The sequence below is a fragment of the Streptopelia decaocto genome (assembly GCF_964273445.1).
Source record: "Streptopelia decaocto genome assembly, chromosome: 17".
NCBI lineage: Eukaryota > Metazoa > Chordata > Aves > Columbiformes > Columbidae > Streptopelia > Streptopelia decaocto.
In genome coordinates, this window is record NC_138672.1 from 7703774 (window position 1) to 7726577 (window position 22804).

Below are 22804 nucleotides of genomic sequence, written 5' to 3' on the forward strand. Positions count from 1 at the left end.
TTAGATATTTCTGGGTGCTTCCCCAGTACTGCAGCATCAGCGCAGAAAAGAAACAAAATTCCATTACTGGTAGAGAAATTGGATTACTTTATTTTCCTTTCCCAAGGAAAGCATAAGTGCAGAAAGTGGACTAGTGACGTGAATTCTGCCAGAGGCTGGGGTATAACTGTGCAGGTCATTTCTGTTAACCTAAGATGTTACAATGTGGGTAAAGGAAAGTTCGTAAGAATAATTAGATTGGGTCAACTTACAAGCAGAGATGTACCAGCTATGTAGAAAGCTGTCTTCTTTGGTGTCCCTATTGAAGGCTGAGATAACAAATGTTTTGGGCCAGATACGCCACGTACCTTCTAGAAACTTGCATGGATTTCTTCTGGAGTTATTACAGGCACCATATTGATTAAAATGCTTAATATGGAGATCATCTTTACCTCCTCTTTTTTTTTTTTTTTCTTAAAGCTGTAAGCACCTCCTTGACTGAATCAACTCTGAAGAATGTTCCTCAGGTGGTGAATGTTCGAGAACTCAAGAATAGTGCATTGACTCCAGCGGTTTCCACGGTAATAGGGTGAGTAGGTGCTCCCCTTGGGTAACAATTGCAATAGAGCACAGCTGCCGGTGGGGAGCAGTACTAGTATTTTACATAGTCTATGCAAGGCCTAAAGTGGATGCATTTAGAGTATTGGGTTTATGGAATGAAAGGAAGACATATTTTCTTTCCAGGTCGTTCAAGGATTTGCTAATGGCTTGTTCTGAACAAATGGTGAGACTGGTATTAACCTCCTTCTCCATTAGTCTGTGAAATGTGTTTTAGTGCATCCCCTGCCTTTGGGATCCAGTGATTTCACTGCTAATATGTACTTTGGATCTGGTGTCTCTCCAGTCACTACCTTTATTCTGCCTCTTTCTGCGAGGGGAGTGCACCCCTCTGTTGCTGAGTGTGGTCTGTGAGCTGAAGCTGTCCAGATGTTGTTCTTTCTACTTCATCATCCATTACAGAGAAAACCTTTTCTGGAATTACACCTCTTCTGTCTGTTCCCAGATTCACCCCCTGAGGCAGAACTGTGCTCTGGCTCTTTCGGAAACTGGTCTCAAATTTTTTAATATCAGAATTTGGGTGTCAGTAGGGACTGATCAGGTATTTAACCTTGAGTTTAAGATTTCTTGTGAGTTAACTGCAGCACTTGGCTTTCCTACTTCTCTGCCTCCTACAGACAAAAGCCAGCTCAGCTCATTCCAGAGATTTCTGTCTTATCACCAGGCTCTGTCACTAGCCACAGAATTAGTCCTTTTCCCTCTTGTCATAATGACCTTGAAACTGTCTTTGCGTGGAGTTTCTGCTGTTTTTTAAGACCAAGATAATACATGGCATGGTTGGGCTGGGCTGGGGAGGCAAGGGCACTACTGAAAATTCTGAGCAAAGCTGGAGTTACTGCGTAAAGCAGGATAAACTCAGCACATACATCTGATTAAGTCCACATGGAGTTGCAAATGCTTTATTCATATATCTGTGGGCTATATGTGCAGCTTCTGGAACAGTGTCTGTGGTTACATAATTTCTAGTTTTGATATGTGTGTGTAACCTTCACTGCCAAAGAAAAAAGGTGAAATTGCTTTGCAGCTTTTCAAAAAGAGAAGAGTCCTACCATGGTGGCACTCAGCTGCTGACCTTGAAATTCATGGTTTCTTCTACATTTTAATTGGGAAATACTTTGGGAGCTTTTTACTATCTTATTTTCTCCTACTAGTGATAAACTGAGAGGGAGAAGGGCAATGCTACATCTTTTGAAAGTAAAATTTGCAAACAGCTCTGCTTGGGAAGTGTTACTAAAAGCAGTGTTATGACCTAGAAGAGTTCTCCACCCTTTGTTTCATCAAAAATACAATGAAAAAAGTAGAGAGTACTGACTGTACATAGACAAGGACATGAGCGAATGGTACATATCAGAGATTGGTTTTCACTTGAACTGTAGTTAAAGACCTGTCTTACTTTCAAGTAGTTTTAGGCTGGCAGGATTGATTGATCTCTCTAATTTATAGAGCACCAGCTAGCTTGATATCCTGAAGGCTTTTTACAGTCGTATTTTATAGCTGACCTCATAAACTCCCTAAAAATTCTACCCAAATGAACCTGCGCCTGCCAGTCAGAATCAGCACTTAAATAAAGAGCATTCACCCAGCAAAGTTAATTCATCAGTTTTTGCTACTTCAGACATCCTGGCTCTCTTTTGCTGCCACAGCACACTCTTCGGGTTGTTAAGCAGTAATGATTTTTCAGTTGTTATCAGTCCCTCAGTGACCTGTGGCTGGGTGTATTGGGGGTCCCGGTCCAGTTATTCATGTATAGTTTAATGTATAGAGAGCAAGCGCTCATTGCTGGAAGGAAGGACTTACTAATAACGCAAAGGCACAAAACCCTATCCAAAACCAATGGCTATGCAGAAATACTGTTTCATGTGCGTGTCCCCTTCCTTTGGAATATAGTAGGAAATCTCTCCGAGTTGGCCTGTAGCTGTCTATATGGTAAATGCAGTTTGGGAGTTCTCGTGCTTAGGAGATATATGACTTCGCACAGATCCACTTACTGTCTGGGTTTGCAGCCTCAGCCCTTTCTATAGTACAGAGGTTGCTTATTGCCTTAGGGAACACCCGCCTGGGTCAAGATGGAAAAAGCCTGCTAGGTTAAGAGAAAGCTGGCCTTTGCCACCCAGAGAATGCCGTCAGCACTGAATTTGTTGTGCTTCTGAAGGCCTTTATTACTGCCCGTTTCAGCTGCTGAACCTGGTGAGCCACGGACTTGAGGAGAGGCTAAAATTGGGTGGCTGTTCCCAGGTTATGGTGATTTTGTGTGTTGGTGGCCCACAGCGTGTAGGATGCTTCACCCCGGAAGTAGGTGCCGCTCTGCAGCAATCTGCATGCTCTGATGTACAATCTGTTTCATAGTCAAAATTTCCTAATCTATAATACAGAATATAGGTTAATTTTATCACACTTCTTGCCATGATTTTGTTAATGTTCATACTACACTTGAAAGACATGAAGTGCTTCCCCTGCACCCCCAGCTTAATCTCCTTGCTCAGCATTTCTGAGAGTTGCGTGTACTTGTCTGGGCTCCACACTATAAAGAAGCTTCTTAAATTTGTTATCCACTAGGCATAAAATTGTAATCTCCTTACCTGCTGATTTTTCATCAACTCCCTGTAAAATAGAAAGGCCTGACTCTCTTCGATGACAAGAGCGTGTGAAGAAGACTTGATCGTTTAAGTCTAGAGCTTTAAACACATTTGCAGACTTCCTTTGTTAAATATGGCTGATTCATTTAAGAGGTTTATTCCCTAATCAGATTTGTTCGTTTCGAGTTGTGTGTGGAATTTTTAATAACGGTGGTTGTTCAAGACCTGTGGAAGCTGTACTTTTGGGGAGGAAGTCTTCTTTTGGACTAGTCATTCATGTAATGTTTTAATTTTTCCTTTCAAGGTCATCTGTACCTCACTCTGCAGCCCAAGCAGTCCACCAGGTTTTGGCAACTGTTGCTACAAATCAAGCTAAACAGGTATCTTGCTGTAGAACCCTTTCCCTGTGGAAAACTGTACCTGGCTCAGTGCAGTTTGGTGATTTAATTGTTGGTGAACAGGTTATCTAAAAATCTTTTTGCAGCTTGTCCTGCGTTCTCGGCAAACTATGTATTTATCTGTGACCTCAGCAGTGTGATGCCAGGCATATCTTTGTTATGTCTTGCTTTTTCTCTCTTTTGAAGACTTGCAGTTTTCTAATGGCCACAACCTTGCAGCACTAAGGGTTGCGACTACCAAGAAACTGTATTAGGCTAGATATACCTAAATTTCACAAAAAAAAACCCAATACAAAACAAAATCCCACAAAACCAACACAACTTGGCAATCAAGGGACTGAGTAGTTTACCTGTCCTGTTATTCTATTGAAAATGTTGGTTGACCAGCTGCTAGGTATTATGTCCACACATCAAAAAACCATGCAAGAGTCTTTGTCCCTTGGAATCATTGAGCTGTTGCCCATGGTGCCTTACTGGCCTCTGCAAGAGACTCATTGAAAAAGTTGAGTATTGATCCTGTACTTAACAGTCAAGACTGAATGGGCCCAAGATTGAAGGACATTTCCAAGCTCTTTGATCACCTTCCTCTAGTTTGTTCTTAAGTCATTGCATGAGTCTTGTAATACCAGACCAAAGTCAGAAGGACCTTTGTTAATGGACAGACTGCACTGACCTGAAGTGGTTTTGTGTTTTCAGACACCTCTAACAAGCTCACTGAAGGGACAGGCTCCGCCTTCCTCCGTGTGTGCACCCACTCCTATGGTGTCTACATCTGGTCCAACATCATCTGGCAACAAACTCCCAGGTAAGTTGCCTTTGGTGGAGATGGAAGTAAGGCCTGGATGTCTCTTGCCACCAGTCAGGGTGCACATCCAGAGTGAAGACACTGAGGAGAAAAGATCTGCCTCCACTGAGAGGCTGCTGTGCCAGACTTGAGGGAGAGAATTAGAAAAACCAAAGTACAGAAGAGCAGGGTAGTGGTTTTGTGTACAGCCCTATGTTTTGTCTCTGTGCCTGCATCTAGAATTCAAGGACACAATTCCTCATTCAAAGTGGACTCGGAATATCTAACTGTTAACAAGAAATGTTCAAAGTGCATCCATGAAAGGCTACTGTAGTTTGACAGCAAATCAAGAGCAGATATCTTTGCTCTTTTGTTTTTTAAACATGAAACATTGCATTTGTGCAGGAAAGTGATTACATCCTGAAGTAACAGGAATAGTTTTTCCATATATTGATGTCTGACTTGAGTATTTCTATACCACAGGATGCAGCACCATAGGAGTACCTGGACTAGTCTGAAATGAGCTAATTCAGGTCCTGGGTCTGTTGAGCTCTGGGCTTTGTGACCAATTTCAAAGCCAGTTCAGATACTGTGCTCTGCCGTGCACAGCTTAGAAGCTTTGAAGGAAAGGAATGCTCAGTTTACATCAGTTAGTGCAAATGGGGGAAGAGGAGACTCTTAGGGAAGGAATGAATTGATTTTTAATGTGTATTAGATAATAATGCTTGCATTGGATGTGGTTTTATAAGCCTCTTGCATAAATGTCTGAAATCCATCTCTCTTGCTCTTCTGCCTTTAATCCATGGATGTAGGTTGCCTCTTAGCTGGGGTAAGAAGCAGTAAAAATAACTAGGAATCATATTGGACTTGGCAAACACTTCTTAAATTTTGTTTTATTGAAAATGTAAGCTCCTGAATTTGATAGCACTCCCTTTATATTTCAAATGTGTTTTGATATGTAGATGAGAAATTATACTGTGAATGTCTTGATTTTCTTTTTAATTGTTTAATTGTCAAGATGGTTACACTTGTCTTTGCTCTAATCAGATATATGCTATTTCCTTAAATCTTTGAAATAATTCATGTGTTCCCTGTCATTGTAACAGTAGCAGGAATATTTCTGCGCACAAATATCAGACCTGGTATAAGTAACAAAAAAGCTTTGTTTCTAAGAGATGAAATTCCAGACTGTGTACAAACTATTCCTTTTTTTTTTTTTTTTTTAATAATTGGATGACAAGGTGCTTTTTTTTTTATTATTTGTAAGACTTGTTCTTGTAACTTACAGGACAAGGGACAGTAAAAACAGTTACAGCAGTGACTTCTTCTACAGTGACATCAGTCCCAGCAACGACAGCACAGCTTAGCAAAGCGTTCTCATTTTCTTCTGTGGGGTCTGTATGAATGTTAATGTTTCTTTGTAGTTGTTAAATATGAGTGTATCAGCTGGTACAGCAAGTGTTACCTACAAGGTGCATAGTGCCATAAAATGGCACGTGCAAATGGTAGATTGGGGGCAGGGGTTGCACCAGAGTTCTTGGGAGACCTTGATGTTTGTGGAAGCCTCCCTGAGCGGGGTCTGAAGATAGGTGAGAATTTGACACAGTATCATGTTGCTTTGAGATTTTTGGGTTTGTAACTAACCAAGAAAATCAAGTGTAACTTCTGTCTTGCTGTGAGCGATCTCCTTTTTTTTGATGGGTGGTAGTATCCAGTTTTTCTGTTTTGTACGTGCACTGTCTCTTAGGTTTTAGCTCTTCTAATTTTAAATAAGCTCCAGTCGCCACTGTGGCTTCTGTTCCTTCGTGTCCCAAAAGCTATCAGGATTTGGTGTGTGGTGTTCAGCTGCCGAGCTGAATGGGGACAAAATACACAGCAGAAAGGAAAGAATATGGGAAGATGAGGAGTGGTCAAAAGAACTTTGAACTGTCTTTAGCCCTCTAGAAGCCTTATCAGAGGGGAAAAAATGGAGCCCAGTCTGTGTGCATGCTTCTCTCTGCCTCTTTAGTTGTTGGAGGAACTGTTCTTGTGCCTGACTTTGTGCAAGACTGTACTGGAAATCCGAGTCTCAAAGTTGTGTTAATCATGGGGCTGGAAGTTTCAACACTTTGAGCGAAGTGTCATTCTTTCCCATTCTCCTCTTTCCTTCTAGATCTGGATTTACTTTTGGCAGTGTCACATCAGCTGCTTCATCACCGACGCTGTCCAGCCTCCCTTCCTCGCAAGGTTAGTTTGGAAGAGTGTGCAAACAGCATCACATCCCTGCTGAGAGAACACTTACTCTTCCTAATTTGTGTGGTTCTTGTTTTATGTTGCACTTCTATTATTAAAATTGCAGTAGATGCAATAACATTATATCCATATGCTGGATTATGCCCTGTGATGCACAGAAATCTAGGCCACCTGCCTTTCAGTTAAAGAGTAAGCAAAATATTTGCTGCCAAGAACACCTAGGAGGTACTGATTTATGAAAACAGTAACATTTGTAGTCACTTCCTCTGCTGTCTTTAATCTGTAGATTTTAAAGTTGCCGAGGTGGTCTGACACAAAGCTTTATTAAGTGAAATGAGCATTTATTAACAGGAGGGGAATGTTTGGGGTGGCTTGTGTTGCTTCTCAAGTTGAGGTGACAATATATAGGTTGCCTTTGCATTTCATAGGTAGATTATATTTGCCCAATCTGGAAAAAGGGGACTGATATGTCTGCTTTATAATATTCTCAAAGTTTTCTGCCTCTAATTTCAGCCTTGCAAGAGAGACTGTGTGGTCAAAAACTTGCTTCCAATGTTATTTGTTCCTCTGATAAGAGATCACCTCTTCTTACAAATCTTGGCTTGCTTATATCCTTAGACCATCACAGCCACAGCAGTGCTACTAATGCTCTGAGCTTAAGCAGAGAGAACTAACTTGGCTTAAAACTTGAAGATTCAGTTAATGTCAAAGCTTAGGTTAATAGCACTGATTAAAGGAGGAGTGGGAGGTGCAGGGGACAGAATTGTAAACCACCATGTTGTGTGAGGGCAGTTACTTCATGCTGCACTGTGGAGTGGTAGAAACACCTTTGCCTTTGTTAGCTGGTGATGGAAGAACAGGAGGAATTTCAGTGCCTCAGGAGGAAAGAAACGCTACGTTATTCAGTGTCAGTTACTAACATACTTAAATATACTTAACATATTTACAGGATAAAAACCAAGGATAATACCAGCTGTGCTAAGTGGCTTTTGCTTTTTGTTATTTGATCTCCATGCAGATTTCCTGTACCTTGTCCAAACCAACCCATAGTCCAAAGACTAATACACTGTCTTCAAGCCAGGGGTGAAAACGGTTAACAGCAAATGGTCTGTAGTAACCAGGTCTCTTATGGTTTTATCAAACTCTTGAAAAAGAGACGGGAGCCAAAGGCTGAAATTGTCTGTACTCAAATAGAAGGAGTTAAATGAAGTGACATGGAAGTAACAGTGTTTGTCACTTCAACTCTGTCCATAAAGGTTTCAGATGTCACTGTTGTCTCCTGAATGCACATGGAAGTGGCAGTGATGGTCCAAAGCTTTATAGTTCTGAGGCAAGAGTGCTGTCTCTCTAACGCTCTGTGGAGCACTAAAGCATGCTGTTACTGTGAGGATGATAAATGAGCTTTGCTTACCATAACTCAGTTTGTAACATCTGTCTTTCTCCCTAACAGCCCCTGCTAAAGAATCCACCCAACCTGATTCATTTCCACTTGCCGGGAGTTCCAAATTTGGAGTAGTTGCTGAGGGCTCCTTTGCTTTTGGGTCCTTCAAGCCAACAAGTGCTCCAGGAGCCTTAGTAGGAAATAGCTCCTCAGCAGATGGCACCCAGTCAAACAAACCTGCTGCAATGTCATCTCCTGTTCCCTCCACAGCCTCTGGCAAGTTGGATGTCTCTCCATCTAAACCAGGAGATCAATTGTTTCAGAGCAATCTAGCTGGTGAAACTCTTGGGAGCTTCTCAGGACTACGTGTTGGTCAAGTAGATGAAAATGCCAAGACCACCCCTAAAGCGCCGTCTACCAGTGTTGCAGGAGCACAGTCAACAAAAGTATCTACAATACCTTCTGGGTTTACTTTTGGTGCTCCCCTGTCATTAGGAAAAGCTGGAGAAGCTGCTTCAACATCAGGCACATCGGCTGGCACGGCATCCCCGGCCATCAGCACTAGTGCCACAGGCAATCTCTTTGGCAATGTCCAGATAACCAGCACGGGGTCTTCTGGGGTGTTTAATCTTGGAGGCTCTAGTGGTAACAAACCCCCCTTTTCATTCGGTATTCAGCAAGCAAACAGTTTGAGCACGTCCACCTCTACCCCTTCTACTCTCTCTACTTCAACATCTCTCTCATTTGGAAGTTTCTTGAGTTCATCACAAACTGCTGTCGCCGCCGCAACTCCTAATAAGGGTGCAGGGGATGCCAAATTACCGCCTGTGACAGAAAAGCCATCTGAAAATGAAGCTGCGGCAGCTGGCTCTTCACCTCCAATGCCGCAGTCATCGCAGCCACAGGTACAGCTTTCGGAGCCTGTTAAAGAACTCACTTTACCCCAGACCACAGCCGGGGATGCCGGCTCTGCGGGCTCTGGCACCACGTTGGCGGCACCTCCCTCTGAGGCTGTTGCTGCTCCTGCCTCCACAAGTGATGTGAAGCCACCGGTGCTTCCCACCGTCTCTGCATCTGCCCCACCAGATCAGAACATCTCAGCAACAACCTCCACAACAAACATTGCCTCTCCTGCAGAAGCAACAAATGCGTTGGCCGCTACCTCTGATGTTACTACATGTGTTCAGAGCCCGACTGTTGGTGCCTCTGTGTTTGCCCCCACGTCTGCAGGCTCCTCAGTGTTCTCTCAGCCTCCAGGTTCCAGCTCTTCTGGCTCAGCGTTCAGCCAGCCCGCTGGTGATACAGCTGCCACTCCTGCCACACCACCTGTTTTTGGACAACTCCCAGCAGGTACCACAGCATCCTCTCCATTCGGGCAACTCACCACCAGCACGTTGTCCACTGCCACCGCTACCACACAGGCTGCCAGCTCCGCTTTTGGTACCTCTGCTTTTGGCACCACCACTACTGGGGGCTTTGGTCAGCCCGCGTTTGGACAAGCACCGACCTTTGGGCAACCAGCGAGCAGTTCTTCGAGTGGTTTTACTTTTAGCCAGTCTGGGTTTGGGACAGTGCCAGCTTTTGGCCAGCCAGCGGCTTCCACGGCAGCCTCCAGCAGCGGCAACGTTTTTGGAGCACCGGCTAGCACCAACAGCGCCAGCTCCTTCTCCTTTGGACAGCCGTCTGCCAGCACGGGAGGTGGGTTGTTTGGCCAAAGCAGCCCTCTGGTGTTTGGGCAGAACACCGGATTTGGGCAAGGAGGATCCGTCTTTGGTAGCGCTGCCGCTGTCACTACTACCACGTCATCTGCTGGGTTCAGCTTCTGCCAGGCTTCAGGTAAGAACAAACCTCAGGGAGACACAAGACATTTTTTGATGCTATTTTCTTTCCCCTGTGGCACTTGACAATTTTGGCTTTACGTTTTTTGGTTTTGTTTTGTTGGGGGATTTTTGTTTGTTTGTTTTTAATCAGTAAGAATAGGAGCTACAGTGTGTGTGAACGGGAAGCTAATGTTGGAGACCAAGGCAGCTTTTGCTCTGCTTCACTATGTATCAGTAGACCTCTGAATGTCACCTTTTGAATCCACTCTTGCATTCTTTTTATACTTAAAAGTCTACCTTGACTTAATTTTGAATTATGTATTGTACTGTTTGTTGCATGATAAGCGTAAAAGGTATTAAACTAGTTGTTGTAAATTGTCACACTGGAGTGGCAAGGCAGCTCTGAGTTCATAATCAAGGCGCAGATGTGGCACTTCCTTTGGTTGGCTCTGTTGAGTATGTGCGACACTGGATGTATAGCCAGGTTTAGTCCTGTATCATGATCTGGGGAGGCAAAAAAAGTCTGTTAAACCCTCAAAGTGACAGGTTAGCAAGGAACTAATCTGTTTAATCCAGTTTTGCATTTGGAAAGACCTCAAAATTAAATATAACATGACCACCAGCTACCTGTCTACACAGTTAAACGCAGCTTGCACAGACCAAAGCTTCTTTGTCAAATCTCCTTTTGTTCTCCATGTTATTATAATATATTGTTGTTTTTTTCCGAAGCTCTGTCTGTACAATCTTCAGAGAGATCCCAAGGATAAGTGAAAAGTACATAGCGATAATAGAGAACATGTATTTCCAAGCAAGAAAACTAATTGGGTTCATTTAATTAAGTGATGGCACTGTAGGCAAACCGCTTGCTGATTTTTAACTACAGTACCGGAGAATAGTTAAATTGGGGGAAGTGAACTCTGCTTGAGAAAGGTGTTCCTAATTATAGAAACGCAAGTTGAATTACAAAATGCACATTTAAATGAACTGGGAAATGGAATGAGGAGTTCTTTTTTTAATCAAAATGTTTCATTATCTATAACGGGAATCTTTAGGAAATAAAGCTCAGCCCCTCCCTACAGAAGGGAAATCAGGGTGCTACAGTGCTTGTTCAAGACTTGCAGCACCCTTATAGCAATGTTAACAGAAATCCAGTTCTCTTACATTGTTAGCAACAATCCCATAAGTGAAAAAACCTTCTGTTTTCTGTTTGTTTTCATGTTGGCCAAAGAGAAAAGGAGAATGACTTTCAAATAAACTTCCAGTGGAATTTATTATTTGTGTGTTGGCACATACTTTAAATTTGTCCAGCCTAGATACATTGGGTAACATCATTTGTATCTCTGTTCAGGCATGGGAGACCTGTCCTTTCCCTGTTCTGGACTAGTGTCACCTCCCTGAATTGTCTTTCACCCTGGCAATAGTTCTGGTGGTTTATTTTCCCTTCTTTTCTTGGCAGGTTTTGGTTCTAGTAACACAGGTTCTGTGTTTGGGCAAGCAGCTAATACTGGAGGCAATGTCTTTGGCCAGGCAAGTATTTATTGGTTTTGCAGAAACATGGGACTGTTACGTATTGTGGACTTGTTCAGGGTTCCCTACCTATTTCTGATATATTAAAAAAGAAATAAAAATACAGTTTGACATGCTCAGTACAAGGTGTCGCAGCCTGTACCGAAGATATTTGCTATTGTAGGGGGCACTAAAGCAGCATCTGTATTGTCTTCCAAGGGGTACGGAGAGACAAACGTTTTACCACATGCCAGATAAGATAGAGATGTTGTAAGTCACCTGCTTTTGTTCCATGTTAAGTGGCAAGTGGACAGTGTAGGCAAGTTTCAAAAGCTTTATTCTGTATCGTAGATAAAGTTTAAGAGAGACTTAAATAAGATTTCATCGCATTTGACATTGGAAGGTAATTGCTTCCTGGTTCATCAGGCCCTTCATACATTCAGCAGAATAGGCCAGACAGAAAAATCAGCCCTGGGGGAATGTGCAGCTCTGATTTCTCTTAAATCACCTTTTTGTCCTTTTTCTGTCCCAGCAGCCATCTTCTTCCAGCGGAGGCTTGTTTGGAGCTGGAAGTGGTGGGAGAGGTGGAGGTTTCTTCAGCGGTTTGGGAGGAAAACCAAGTCAGGATGCAGCCAATAAGAATCCTTTTGGTTCCTCCAGTGGAGGATTTGGATCTGCAGCTTCCCAGAGTAAGTGAACAAAACAAGAATACAAAACGTGCTGTGATTTCCATCTGCTTTTGCGATCCCATCTGCTTTTCTGCCGTTAGTCACCTTTGAGTAAATTCTGTGTTAACATGAAAGGCTTCCAGGGGTAACAGACAGTGTGCATGATGTGTAATCCAGAATTTTTCCTTTTATGTTTATAGAAGGTAAGTAGAGAAGCCATTGAAACAAACATGCAGGAAGTGTGAAGAATATCTATGTTCTGTAGGGAATTCTTGGCTAAATTCTTTAAAATTGAATACTCTTAACTTCTTGTCACGGATTTTCTGCTTCCAACTTGGTTGAAAGTTAGAAAACTCTAATTATTTCTCATCTGCCCTGTTAAAATTGTGAAGAATTCTATTCTCAAGCAAACCTGAGTTAAACAAGTGCATGATGGATAGCAGTTTCTTCAGCCTTGTCCTGAAACTGTCTTCATGCAGCACATGCAAGGTGTTTTATCAAAATCTGCTGTAATATATGGATAAGCTCTCAGTCATTTTTCATATCCAGGAGGAGATGTGAATTTTTTAGTCACAAGGATGTAGTGAAGAAGAACAAATATTGTCAGCCGTTGAGTTGGGGATGCAGTCTGTTTTGGTAAGGAAGTAGAATTGCGAAGTTCCTTTTATCAGTTTTTATCCAGATTTGATAGACAGGGTGAGTCTCTCCAGATAAACTCTTACAAAAATCGTGAAAGCTGGGTAGATGGGAGAAATTCTACTAAAACCATCTTTTGGAGGAGGGACTTATCACTTGTCCTTCTTTTGCTCCAACTGTCAGCTAAAAGGCATCAGTCCATGTGTGTTTCGGCTAAATCAATCTGCACGGGAGGTACTGAACCAACCCTTCCACGTGTTGCTTCTTGCCCAGCCAACCAACCTAACAAAAGGAGGCATGAAAAGTAGTTAAGACTACGTTAAAGCCACACTCGGGTTCCTTTGCACCAGGGACTTTAGGGGACTATTAGAATTTTTTTTTAGAAGCTATAAAGGATTAAGTGTAAGCGCAAGAATCGATCACTGTCTATTAGTGTAAAGATTTAATTTTTTTTTATTGCCAGAATTGAGTTAAAAACACATTAGTCTTGAGTTTTCTGGGCTAACAGCTAATATTGTAGAATTTGAGCTGAGATGCATGGATGCAGTTGTCTGCTGTACCAATTAGTTTGAAATACTAGCAGGCTCTCTTGTGCCTTTCCTGTGCAAGTATTGCAGAGCTGCGCTTGTTACATACATTTGTATGTCACAAAAGCTATTTGGGATGATTTCTTAACTGTGGCTTTTATTTAATGACTGCCCTGCTTCGTTATTTCATCACTTTGGGCTTGGGTTTGGCAGAAAGGGAAAGCAGAAGGGGTGGAGTCCAGCGGGTAGAAAGCAGCAAGACGGGGAAACAGTGGCTAAGATGTAAAAGTAGGGGAGCAAAGGAAAACCGTGGAGTGAGCTGCAAGGGTTTAGAAGTAACGCTTCAAGTCTTGGGAAACTAAATCCATTTCTTTTATTACATCTCTAATGATCCATTGGGATGAATGGTTGAGGTCGGTTCTCCAGCCTTGCTAATTTAGTCCTCCTTGATTGCAGTGCTGGGTTTTGTGATGAGATAAATCAGATGGTTCACCAGAGAGCAGCTTTGATTATTCCCTGTCTTGCCACTAGGTGCTAAAAATCTGTGTAGCCTTGTGAAAGATGAAAATTTGTGTCATTTTTCAGTAAGGCTGGAAAAGTTTGGCACCTGCTTTAAGGTCCTGACAGATAGTCATGTTAAGAAATACAGGCCATTGCCAGAATAGTTGAGAATCTGTAATTTGTAGTGGACCGATACTTGTGTTGTCAAGAGAGGCTGGTTCTAGCTGCTGTGATTTCTCACTTGAGGGGCTGTCTGTTAGTGACTGTGGTGCAGAATGCAGCTAAACAAATCATCCATCCTGTGATTTGCTAAATTACAGCAGTAAAGGGCTGTTAGTGGTCTATCTGATCCAGAATGGCTGGGTGGAACTACAAAGCGCTGTGGGAAAAGGTGAATATTCAGTTTCTCTGCAGAGTGCTGTTCTCAATGCATTCGTTTTGTGTTTGGGGCTTGGGGAAGTAAAAGGGGTTTCGGTTTCTCTTGATCCGGTTAATGAAGTGTAACATGGAATATTGTCTATTATGAGCTTCACGAGTATTTTTCTTCTCCCCAGATTCTTCCAACTTATTTGGAAACAGCGGAGCAAAGACCTTTGGATTCGGGAGCTCATCCTTCGGAGACCAGAAGCCTACGGGCACTTTCAGCTCTGGTGGGGGAAGCGTGGCCTCGCAGGGCTTTGGGTTCTCCAGTCCAACCAAAGCAGGTACTTTGTTAACCCCCCCACACTTTTCTGTGAGCTATTTAGTAAGAGTATTCTACCATTTAGACGTCTGTAGCTTGGACTCAATATTATGTACAGGAATTGTCTTTGAGCAATAAGTAAAGAATAAGTAATGACTTAGGGAGTGGAACTTCAGCTGGTGGATTCAAGGTAGAGGTTTACAATCTCTTGCGCAGAAAAGCACCCGGTAAACTACATTTTCAGGTGTTCATTCCAGAAATTCCCATTGCAGTTTAAGAGCACAGCACTGTGTGAATTATTTCTGGTCCTATGAAGAGTACAGAATATGGAACTGAATAAGTTTTTCCTATTTCAGATGCTTTCTTGAAATGTTATCTTCCAAACTTCACTGCGGGTTTTGTCCCCATTTCTTAATGTGTGTGAATGCACAGCTGTCTGCAGTGGGAAAGCTTCTTCATAAAATGTGTATCAGACGTGTTTCAAGTCCTTTTCTTTTGAAACCAGCCTGGCCTGTCATCATCACTATTTTCTGTGGTTGAGATGTTGTTCTCTCTGTCAATGGAGTTAATTGAATCAAATATTGGAAGTTTCACAAAACCTCTTCTCTTTTTACTGTCATCTGCCCAAAGAAAGAGCCACAAAAGTAGTGGTGACCGTAATACGTTTATTAGAACTGGATGGCAGAATGTTCATTTTGTTAATTACTAAGCCAAATGGAGGCCCAAGGGGTCAGGCAGAGAAAAGCTTTTCTCCTCTAAGCTCAGACTGTTCCTACAATGAACACTGCAGTTGGGTGTCTGCTCCACCTGTGGGTATTGCTTTCTGCTCGATAGTGGACCAAGTTTCTTATCTGTTATGTTTTGCTAGAGGATGAGAAGGACATTGGTGTGAAGGAAGTTCTTCATTTGCCCAGTGACTCTTCCCTTGCTTTTCATTATTTTGGTTTCAAAATTCTTCCTGAGATAGGATTTTCAAGAGGTTTCTGCAGAAGGCACATCCACTCACACAGAGCCCCTCAGATCCTTCCCTCCTCTGGTTGTATTTGCTAAATATTGAAATGATTGATGCCTCTTCCTCTCCCAGCTGCAGTGGGTTTACTTTCTTTGAATCCCCCTTTGTCCTGGTTTCACTACTTGTGTGTTTCATTTTCCTTTCTCCAGTATTTGTTAATATCCATTGCAAAAGAGAGCGTGTGCCGAGCAAAGCTTCAGCCCCTGTGATAAATACTCTAGCTTCCTAGAGATAGACATCACAAGATACCTGATCTGCATTTAAATAATTCAAGCCTAGCGTTTATTTTTTCCAGACCTTTTGTGTTTACAGCCAAACAGTATCCATTACCTTGACACGGACTGGAATTTCACCCCGGGTATTGAAATGCGTGGTGGTATCCCGGTCCCCAGCACTAGTCAAACAAAAGAGCAGGTGTCCTTCACGTTCCACGGTGTCAGTTAGAAACAGGCCAGCAATATCAGCGGATGAACACAGAGTAAAATAGTCTTGGTACAAGTCCATACCAAGTTGCAGAAGGCAGCTAAACCCTGAACAGAAATTGCCAAGAGCAGAGTTCAGTTCTTGGTTCCCCACAGGAATCATTTCCACCACTTAAACCAGATGTAAATAAAACCCTACCTCCTGAATCTTCTTCCATCACTGGAGCACCTCGAAAACAAGCTTGCTGTCTACTCTGTCATCTTAAGAATTGGGGAGACTTACCCATTGCATTGGGGAGTTCTTGCAGTTCCAGCATTTGCATGGATCGAGCGCTGAGCTCAGGACAGAACGTTTGTCCAGAGTTTTAGGTGTGGAGCCAGGGTAAAACACTGCAACCAAACCACAGCAGCAGACGTTCATGAAGTTGATCTTTACAGGAGACTTTTCATTCTGCATTGTTATATTCAGTTCATTTGGGGAGCAACTTGTTTAAATGCTTTACTTTAAAACTGACTACATAAGCTAAGCTTTATTTCTGATAGTAAGTGATAGTTTTACGATGAAGGATGGATTTGTCTTTTTTATAATAATAGAAGCATCAGTCTATCGCCTGTTGTATGTACTCTTACTATAACTTGGTTATTGTGCATGCTCTCTATCTCACAATTAAGACATTGGTCTTTTTTATATAAAGCAAATAGAAATTCCTTTACAGTGTGCAAGCATATACAATATATCACCACTTTTTAGTACAGCTCTGGGATTTGAGTTGATTTCGTCCTCAAATGTTCAAGCGATCTGGAATGTGGGTTTTTTCTGCATAGTCTCTTAATTCAGTTGCAGTTTTTTGCATGCATTCGGGCACTTTTCTTATCCATGTCTTTTGTCACAAAATACCCCGCAGTTTGGGAGCTTTGTGGTGGTTACTTTTGTAAAAAACGCTGTGTCCATATGATAAGATGAACAGAGATGAATGGAGATTGTCTGCTTTAAAATCTAGTTTTTGCTTTTCTGCATTATTTTTTACATGATGTTCTCGTCCCCTTTTTTTGTTTGTTTTTTTGCCTCTGTTTTGCTCAGGTGGCTTCGGTGCTGCTCCAGTGTTTGGCAGCCCTCCCACTTTCGGGGGATCCCCTGGGTTCGGAGGGGTGCCAGCATTCGGTTCAGCCCCAACCTTTTCAAGCCCTCTGGGCTCAACGGGAGGCAAAGTGTTCGGCGAGGGTACAGCAGCCGCCAGCGCTGGAGGATTCGGGTAAGCAACAGGGGCTGGGGAAGCAATATTGCATGATAAAATCTATTGTGCTTTGTTACCTCTACGTTAACATAAAAAACGTATTCTGTGATTGATTGCTAAGCTGCAAGTGTCCTTGGTTTGGTTTTTTTTTTTGGTGTTTGGTTGGTTTTTAAGGCATAAAACAAAGACATGAACCCCCAAGGAAATGATGTGTGTGATGTTTTGATGCTGAAACTACCACGTTGAATCTTCAGCTTTAGGGACTGGGGGGGAAGTGTGAATCATCTCGCAAGTGTCTAAGGGAATGCAGGAGTATTTTCTGTGTGCGCACTTGCTGAGTTCAGATCTAGGCTTACAAACTGTCTAGCACAGAAAAATAATAAATATCATTATCTGTGACTGTCTAGCCACCTTATCCATTGTGAGGTTTGGGCTGGAGATCCTGATAAGAATTCAGTCTGTTCTCTCACCTTTAGGGGGTGGGAGGAAGCATTTGTAACAGTCTGTGCTCCCAGAGCAATTTATGTTTATCCCACACTGATTGTCTTTACCTGTTTCTCGATGCCTTAAGCCTGTGCTTGGCACCAGAGCAGACAGCACTTTACTCCTTGTTTTGTTCAGCAAATACAGAATTTCAAACCTTGCAAAGCAGCTTCTGCAATAGGCAGTGAACGCACTTCTCCAACACCACACTACCAGCCGGCAGCTCTCTGCTGTGCCCTACAATTACATTCAGACCAAATAGACCCAATTAAAAAAAACAAATAAAAACCTTCCAGTGAAAAGAGGAAACTGGATGTCTTCCCAGTCTAAGTGTTTACATATTTCTCAAGTGTTTGTCTTTGGTTTCAGGAGGAACTGCCTTTACGTAAGGCACATTAGACCATCCAGAAGTGTAAGTTGTTAGTTCCCTGTGAGGTTGGCCAGGAACCCATTGGCTGGGGCACCCCTGTGCTGCAGGAGCTTCACCTGGGTTCTTCTGCAGCTTTACAAAGCTCCAAACCTCACCACAAAATTTTGAAGAGTAGTTTAATTCTGCAGTGTCTCGTAGCACATGTACAGGACTTCTTTCTGCCTTTCTCTTCAAGTGCAATTTTAAAAACCCCAAATCCAGAAAAGTTGCTTGCCAGTACACGATGCGGTATGAGCTCCTGAGATCACCCTGCTAACCTGGGATTCATTGCTGCTTCAATTCTGAAAAATCTGCATCACTTGATAAATGACTTCAGCATCAAAAATAGAAACCACACTTCTTCAAAGTCTGCAGTTCAGACTGTTTGTGAGCAAATAATGTTTTGCTTTCATCAGGTAACCTCAAGTGCCTCTCAATTCTGTTCTGTATAGGAGCTTTGCAAAAGCCCTGAAAATCTGGGCAAGATAGGTTTGATTTGCTTGTTACCAGGCAATGACTATACCTCATGCCTTTTATATGTTTAAAGAAATAATCTGTTCATAGCTTAAGCTGTTTGTGTGCTCCAAGTGTTCGTAGCATTTTTCAATGGGCATGTTCTTCTAATTGCAACTGCAAGAAGTGGTTTGAACCACGAGTTTCCTTGTCACTGTTTCACCGGGTAGACATGATTTGTGTGTTTAGTGGCACAGTCCTGATGAGAAGGAGCACTGTAGAAACCTCTCCTTCTCAAATGCATCACCCCATCTTGCTTCTTCTAAAAAAGACCTGCAAAACATGTTCTACCCTTGCTGGGAAAACCACATTTGCAGTTCTGAGCTGAAGTTTTCTGCAAGGTACGTGGGTCAAGAGCCAAAGCAGAGGTTAGTGGGGCCAAAGACACAAAGTCACTGAACTGCCCGTTGTATCTCGTGCTGTGTGTGGCAGTAGCGTGTGTCCGGTTGACGGTGTCTGAGACAGGAGGGGTGACGTCCTTTACCAGGTGAGTTGTTTGTCACACTGCTACAGGGGCTGTCTTTTATCTGGAGAGATGTGTTTTGATGTGGGGTTTTGTTTATTTTTTTTAAAGTTGTCTAGATCTGGATGGATGGAGAGGTGGGTTAACATGCTGTCAGCTCATGTTTTAAGTCAGAGCTTAAAGCGTGAAAACTACACATAGCGTGAACTAATACATTCTATTCGATGGCTGAAGTTGGTATTTCTAAGCACTTGAAAATGTACCCTGTGTAAGCGCGAACATATTTGCCCTTGTGCCTGATGTACATTAAGAATGTAGGCTGAACAGACACTTGTATTTATAATATTCTTTCCCAAACCAGGCAGTCTGTTTCCAGAATGAACAATTATTAAGTATTCATATGGGATGGTCTCGTTCTTCTGATGTATCCTTGCTTAAGGATTGCACGGTTCTCATTGCAGGTATGAGAACAGACTTCCAGGCTAAGTGAGAAGATGCTTGCAAACACAATTTTTCTCTTTAAATTGCAGGTTTGGCGGTACCAGTAACAATACAGCATCGTTCGGCACACTAGCAAATCAAAATACCCCAACGTTTGGCTCGCTGTCGCAACAGGGCACTGGTTTCGGCACACAAAGCAGTGGATTTTCAGCTTTTGGGACAGGTGGAGGAGGTAGGAGAAGCTAAAATATAATGAACCTAACAGGCCCCATGTCTTCAGTCTTTCCTGGAACTGAGGTGTGACTCCTTGGCTCCCCATCAAAAATCTCCCTGGTTCTGGTCCTGCTATAGGGAAGGCACCACGATCTTGAGAACTGAGCTGCAGGGTGGGGTGTAGCACCTTCTCAGCCTTTATCTCCTAATTCCATCACTGATTTGCTGTGGCGTGTCAATAAATCACTCTTCTTCTGCACGCCTCATCAGATTATTGCTTTTCGCTCCTTTTTGTGGAGTTGTTCTTTCTTCTCAAAGGAAAATATTGAGAAATAACGAATATCTCTTCAGTACCATACGCATGGGTATCTGTAAGTACTAAGTACTTACTGTCAAAAGAATATACGCTGCAAAATTGAGCTAGAACACCAATAGCCAACGTTTTATCTGCTGTGATTCAGTGAGGGTGCAGTGAGAACGGAGCCTTGAGAGGTGACATGTTTGTTGGTCAGCCTGTCACCGCTGCCCTGCGTTAAGCACAAACTCCATCTTCAAAACGCAGCCCTCGGTTTTCATGGAGAGGTGGATAAATCGGGCACATTTTATGTGGTTGCTACTAATGAATGGCCGTAGCGAATGAGCAGTGAAAGCAAAGCCCTCTCAGGAACTAAGTCACTTTTCTTCTAGATGGAGATTGACTTTCATTGTTTGCCCATCACTCCTTGCCTGGCCTAAGGCAGGAAAGAAGTGGGTTTCAATCTGTGTGTGGGAGGGCACGTTTACTACAAATCTTATGCATTCATTTTACCTTTTAACAATTATTTTTCCAATCTTGCATTTCTTTTCAGGGTTTGGTTTCGGATCACCTAACACGTAAGTACCATTTTATGTCTAACTCTTCATTAAAAATACAAATAGAACCAGAACAGAAGAGCCGAGTGGTTTACAAGAGCAAGCTTTGAAAGTAGCAGTAACATTCCAGTTCTGATTTCCTTTTTAGAGACACTGCATAGAGCTCAAAGCGTAAGCTCTGAACACGTGCGTTCCAGGGAGGTTCATCTTTCATATAAGAGAATTTTCAGTTAGATCACGCTCTTTCTCCACTTCTTGAGCACATGATGTGTGCACAAGCTGTGTGTGCGAATCTAATATCAGCTCTATTTGTCAGCTTGAAACAAGAAGTGAAGTAAACCGGTACCTTTCTGGCTGATCTGAAATCCTGATTTATGGTTAAAGAACGGGACTAAGATCCGAGGTTAACTCTGCCATCCCCTCTGCCACTGACTGCAGGTTCCTTGAGCAAGTTTCTTTTACTTTGTTTCCCTGTCATGCGGAAGAAAGCATGTGTGTCTCCAGATGGTAGGCTCTAGAATAAGCATAATTACATCTAGTTAGTGTGTGTTGATGCAGTATCAGGTGAAAGGTGCTGAAAATACCGATGAGTTCTCATAATAAGCTCCTGATACTAAGGAGACTGAAGTTTGAGAGATCGGCTGAATTAATACTGTGTGACACTCTAGCACTCATTGCTGTGCTGTTTTTTCCTTGCTCCACAGATCTTCCTCTGGATTTAGCGGATGGAGAAGCTAAGAGCATCCTGAACTCTCCTGTAGAAGTGCCGTAGCTCCCGCCTTCATGAGTCACCTGCACGATCAATATCCAAACAGCTTTTCTTTCAAAGACAAGTTCTTGGACTTTTTTTTTTTTTTAAGAAAAAGATTTTGCTTATTTTTATGCAACACTTGTTCTTGCTCTATATTAAACTATTTTATCTGTCTCGATGTTAGTTGTGTTGGAATGGTTTATGTCCCTGGATCACAGAATCCCAGAATGTCAGGGGTTGAAGGGACCTGGAAAGCTCATCCAGTGCAATCCCCCCATGGAGCAGGAACACCCAGATGAGGTTACACAGGAAGGTGTCCAGGCGGGTTGGAATGTCTGCACAGAAGGAGACTCCACAACCCCCCTGGGCAGCCTGGGCCAGGCTCTGCCACCCTCACTGAGAAGAAGTTTCTTCTCAAATTTAAGTGGAACCTTTTGTGTTCCAGTTTGAACCCATTACCCCTTGTCCTATCACTGGTTGTCACCGAGAAGAGCCTGGCTCCATCCTCCTGACACTCACCCTTTATATATCTGTAAACATTAATGAGGTCACCCCTCAGTCTCCTCTTGTCCAGCTCCAGAGCCCCAGCTCCCTCAGCCTTTCCTCACACGGGAGATGCTCCACTCCCTTCAGCATCTTGGTGGCGGTGCTGGACTCTCTCCAGCAGTTCCCTGTCCTGCTGGAACTGAGGGGCCACAACTGGATACAATATTCCAGATGTGGTCTCCCCAGGGCAGAGTAGAGGGGCAGGAGAACCTCTCTGACCTACTGACCACCCCCTTCTAATCCACCCCAGGTACCATTGGCTTCCTGGCCACAAGGGCCCAGTGCTGGCTCATGGTCATCCTGCTGTCCCCAGGACCCTCAGGTCCCTTTCCCCTACACTGATCTCCAACAGGTCATTCCCCAGCTTATACTGGAACCTCTGGTGTTAGTTTTATCTGCCGTGTATTTGAAAAAGCTCTTCCTTGTTGTCCTTAACCCCTCTCACCACGTTTAATTCTAAGGAGGCCTTAGCTTTCCTAGTTGTCTCCCTACAGCCTCTGACAACTAGAAGAATGAGCTGTGTGCTGTGGTTACCAGCCCCGTACTGGACTTGGCTTTCTGTTGTTTGTCCCTTGCTTAGACAAGGGAGTAGCTCGAGTTGGTTCCTGATGTAAACTGGCGCATTTTTCATTGAAAAGAATGACTGATTACCCTGGGCTCTTAAGAAGGGGCTGAAGTTTGCCCTGCTAATTTTAAGTATGGGGCACACACTTATCTCACTGAAGTGCTAAAACTGAGTCATGTGTGAGCCAGAGGCTCAGTGGAGAAATAGGAAATGATCTGAGGAGAAACTGGCAGCGTGCAGAACACGTTCCCATGGCAGTAACATTCAGCAGGGAGGTGGGAAGTAAAAGCTCTCCTATTTTTACCTTTCTGTACATTTTACAGAACTCAGAAAGTGGAACTCGGGTTACAGGGAGAACTTCTGGCCCTGGAATTAGAAGTGTGACCTCCATCCAGAGGCATTAGTGATTTTGCAGCTTACGGCTTTGGCTGTTGGATTCTACTGTCAGCTACATTTTCTTCTAACATGTCTGAGATTGTACCTTTTCCCTGTAGCTTTTGGCGTTAGTCAATAGCATTTGTGAAATTCTCCTATGTTTATACTTGAACATACTGAGCAAATGTTTTCAAGAATGCCCTGAAGGCATTCTGG

At 43.0% G+C, this 22804-nt stretch overlaps 1 protein-coding gene across 2 annotated transcripts in view; it reads left to right on the plus strand.

Moving 5' to 3' along the window:
• Positions 1-21280, plus strand: part of NUP214 (nucleoporin 214) — a 39472-nt gene extending 18192 nt beyond the window's left edge. The window contains exons 24-36 of one of the 2 annotated variants that reach the window (XM_082067664.1): positions 460-568; positions 3478-3553; positions 4268-4376; positions 5644-5749; positions 6508-6581; positions 8038-9804; positions 11245-11315; positions 11827-11983; positions 14181-14330; positions 16824-16995; positions 19376-19518; positions 20348-20372; positions 21056-21280. In XM_082067664.1, the coding sequence (XP_081923790.1) occupies positions 460-568; positions 3478-3553; positions 4268-4376; positions 5644-5749; positions 6508-6581; positions 8038-9804; positions 11245-11315; positions 11827-11983; positions 14181-14330; positions 16824-16995; positions 19376-19518; positions 20348-20372; positions 21056-21089 (2993 nt within the window). In that variant the 3' untranslated portion in view covers positions 21090-21280. The remainder of the gene's footprint in view (positions 1-459; positions 569-3477; positions 3554-4267; positions 4377-5643; positions 5750-6507; positions 6582-8037; positions 9805-11244; positions 11316-11826; positions 11984-14180; positions 14331-16823; positions 16996-19375; positions 19519-20347; positions 20373-21055) is intronic. The other variant, XM_082067665.1, reaches the window with a different exon arrangement.
• The last annotated feature ends 1524 nt before the right edge of the window (positions 21281-22804 follow it).